The sequence below is a fragment of the Amaranthus tricolor genome, chromosome 14 (assembly GCF_026212465.1).
Source record: "Amaranthus tricolor cultivar Red isolate AtriRed21 chromosome 14, ASM2621246v1, whole genome shotgun sequence".
NCBI classification, from domain to species: domain Eukaryota; kingdom Viridiplantae; phylum Streptophyta; class Magnoliopsida; order Caryophyllales; family Amaranthaceae; genus Amaranthus; species Amaranthus tricolor.
This window is the reverse complement of record NC_080060.1, coordinates 21973670-21977166: the sequence shown is the minus strand read 5'-3', so window position 1 is coordinate 21977166 and position 3497 is coordinate 21973670. Positions and strand designations below refer to the sequence as shown.

The 3497-nt window shown below is 34.0% G+C and overlaps 1 protein-coding gene across 1 annotated transcript; it reads right to left on the bottom strand.

Moving 5' to 3' along the window:
* Positions 1-2074: 2074 nt before the first annotated feature.
* LOC130799433 (uncharacterized) lies at positions 2075-2812 on the bottom strand. Its single transcript, XM_057662523.1, has one exon. It carries the CDS (start codon positions 2810-2812, stop codon positions 2075-2077), a length of 738 nt encoding a protein of 245 aa, XP_057518506.1.
* Positions 2813-3497: the final 685 nt, after the last annotated feature.

Here is a 3497-nt window from a genome sequence, read left to right as displayed (position 1 = left end):
AATTGCCATTACATTTCAAAAGTAATTCCCATTACATTACATCACTTGACTAATTAACTAATCTACAACTAGTTATTGGGATCATTTGAGATTGATGCTTGTGTTAATATATATCATAATGTTGTGACTTTGATTGCAATGTTTGTTTAAAGTTATTCAAGCAAAAGTATTTTCATATAAGTATTTTATTGAGTTTAATTGTAAGTCTAAGCATGAATTATGATTAAGATTGTTGTGTTCTTTGTGAATTTGAATTTAGTTTTGTTTTAGTTTGATTGTATGTGAATGTTGATTTGAATTTGGATGTTGATGTAGTTCAAATATGCCAAATCGTGCTTCTTGACTAGACATTTTTTAGTTTTTTCAGTCAGTTCTTGTTTTGCTTATATCTTCTTTGTTCGGACTCAGAATGAGGAATATGAGCAGTTGTTACGACCGCGCAGATGTCTACAATAATAGTCAATTGGATTTTCTATAAAAATTTTTGTTGAACTTTAGTTAATTTTCAACGAGTTTCCAAAGGCATAAAATGATTTTTGTTAAAATGGCTTAAACTTACTCCCTCCGTTCTTTTATGTTTTTCCACCTTAGTATAACGGGTAGTTTCATATGTTTGTCCACAATAGAATACTTTCTATTTTTGGAAATCACTTTTCCCATATTTATTCCTGAAAACCACCCTATTACCCCTTATTTCATCCGGAATATTCGTTGGTTTCTTAAATTTGTTTTGGGGGTTGTGTACCTCATTATTGCCTCTGATTTCTTTCACCTTCTCCCTCCCATTTTACACGGTTCTCTCTCTCTCTCTCTTTAGAAAACCATTTTCTTAGATTCTTTACATCTCTCCCCCCGTTTCTTGGTTATTTTTAGTTTAATTTAACTGAACTAAAATACAGATCGTTTAATTCTCAACATTTTAAGGTTCATTTTGTGTTTTTTGACAAAAGTTGGAACTTGCATGCCCCCTGTTCCTTCATCTGCCATTAACATCATCTTGAAGCTTTACCATTCCTAAAAAATATAAGGTATATTTATTTTTTTAGAGATGGAAAACAACGAATCTAAGAGTGATTCTTCAATTCCTTCATTTCTTTACGATGGTCTCTGTGAGTATGGTGAATTTTGTTCTTGTTCCTTTCATAGGCGTTCACATTCGTACTTAAATGAAATTTTAAAGTGGTCCAAAAACGATCTTCAGGCATATCACAAGTCCCTTGAAGATGATGCTACATCAATTTATCATGAATCTCCACCTTCTTCTCCTTTTGTTGAAAAGGAACCACCACCAACAATTGTTGAATGGTTGTTTGATTCTTCATTTGAATCAAACCCTTCAAGTCCCGCAAATGTGAAAGAAGATCAACTCGATTTTGTTGTCCTTGACACTCCGGAAGATATTATTGCTTCTAGGGCAAAATTAAACCCTAAAAACGTGTTTGATGATAGTAAGGTTGTTCTGTTTTCGTTTTTTAGAGTTTCATTTGACATTTGGGATATAATTTTGTTGCTGGTTTTTGTTGATGTGGTTATGTTGATCTGGTATTGGTGTTTGCTGTAATTTTGCGTTCATCTGGTTTTGTTGTTCTGGTTTTTATTGATGTTTTTGTTCGTTTATGTTGATGTTTTGGGACTATTTCTTCATGTTTTCATTTTTACAATCCCGTATGATGTTCTTTTGTTGAGGACTATTCACCTCTTAATTTTGAAAAAATAACTTTAACTCCTTACTTGAGTAGCATTTGTTAAACCTAAACACATCACTAAATTTTTTAGCATGTTTAGTGTCTTCATTTGTTGATGATCAATTATAATCTGAGAGGATCCGCTACCTCTATGATGAATTAAGGGGTATTTTTTCTGAAATAATTTAAAATAATGAAGTCACTTAGAAAAAACATGAACATTAATCAGTGATATGGAATGTGGTTCACAATTTGTTGCTCCTAACCTTTTAAAGTCACATTTTTAATGATGATTCAAACAAAAATAAACTGTGGCTGGGGTTGTTTCTTAGAGTATTCGATCATCCTTGAGTTTCTTCAATTGCTTCATCATATGCTTCATGAATTATTTATGAAGTTTGTGCAACATCCTCATTCTCTGTATGTGCTTGTGTTGGTTGTTGTTCTCTATTTGCGTTAAGAAAAGCAACAACTTCTCTAACCAATTGTATTGGTGTTCTAACTTGAATCCTTAACCTACCATTGTCTTCTTGTACCTTTTTTCCAAAGTGTGGTTGTATGTAGTCATTACATCTCTTAACCTTTAGAATCTCATTTAAATGATGTTGTAATGAGATCCATACATTTGTTAACGTCTTTGGTTGTAACTCTCCGAATGCATCTTCAACTGCCGTTATCAATTCTGTCTTGTTTTTGGGCATCTTTTTATGCATTAACGATTGTATGCTTCTAAAGAAATCCAAATCAAGAATGTTACAATCCGGACTGTTTGGAGGTTGTTGTGTAAGAATGAATGTTAAACCACCTTGCCTATTCTGTTGTTGCCAAATCGAATCATCATTTGTGATATGAACTCTTGCATTATCTTGTTGAATAAAAATAAGTGAAAGACCTTCACTTGGCCACTTTCTTAGTATGGCTTGAATGAGTTGTTGTATAAGCATATTCCTATACACCTCTTGAGTAACTGACTCGGTTGGTTTGATTTCTATTAACCCCCTTGGTCGAGTTTTTGAGTCCCTTTGTGCTGCCACCCTATTAATGAAAGGGAATATGCCAATTTTCCCATCAAATGTACATTGGCCATATCGATTCCATCTAGGCCTTACACCTGCCCCTAAGAACATGGCCTTAGGTATGAACTTTGATGACTTTGCTGCCCTATACGGGATCTTTTCTTTGTGTGCTAGATAAACTCTTTGTGTTTTTTGGTTAATTAAAACCACTTCTCGTCTATGTGAATGAAATCGTACATGGCTTTGTATATTGGATGCCTTTGAATGGTGTCCTCTTGGATTAGGCTCAAAATCCACTTCACCCTTCTTATTTTGTTGGGGTCGGTTAAAGCCGGGTGTAATGAAATTGAGTGTGCCTTTATCTCGCCTCTTTTAATCAACCTCTAAACCGATGAAGATGCTAATTCTAAACATGTTGCCACATCTCTAATACACGTACGATTGCCCATTGGTTTAGACTCAAGTATGTTTGGTGGTACCTCCACTCTTTTTCTTCCACAGTTTTTGTATTTTGATACTACAACATATGGCTTGTTTGCTTCTTTGGTTTGAATTGCTCGTTTTCATAGGTTTCTTATGGTTATATGATGATAACCATATTTTTGAGCAATCCTTATGAATGTGCCATGAGGAAGTGAGTCACTAGTTTTGAGTGACAACATCTCTTGAAATATAAGATGCCTTAACTCATTGTTGAGCCTTAGCTTATGATGATTTGTTTGTTGTGCCTACTGATCCTCCATGTTTTGTGGTTCTTCTTTTGATTCTGAATTCGACTTTGGATCATATGCATTTG

Bases quoted from the DNA above. Each gene is read 5' to 3' on its own strand.
- LOC130799433 (XM_057662523.1), bottom strand. From the start codon at position 2,812: ATGTTCTTAGGGGCAGGTGTAAGGCCTAGATGGAATCGATATGGCCAA.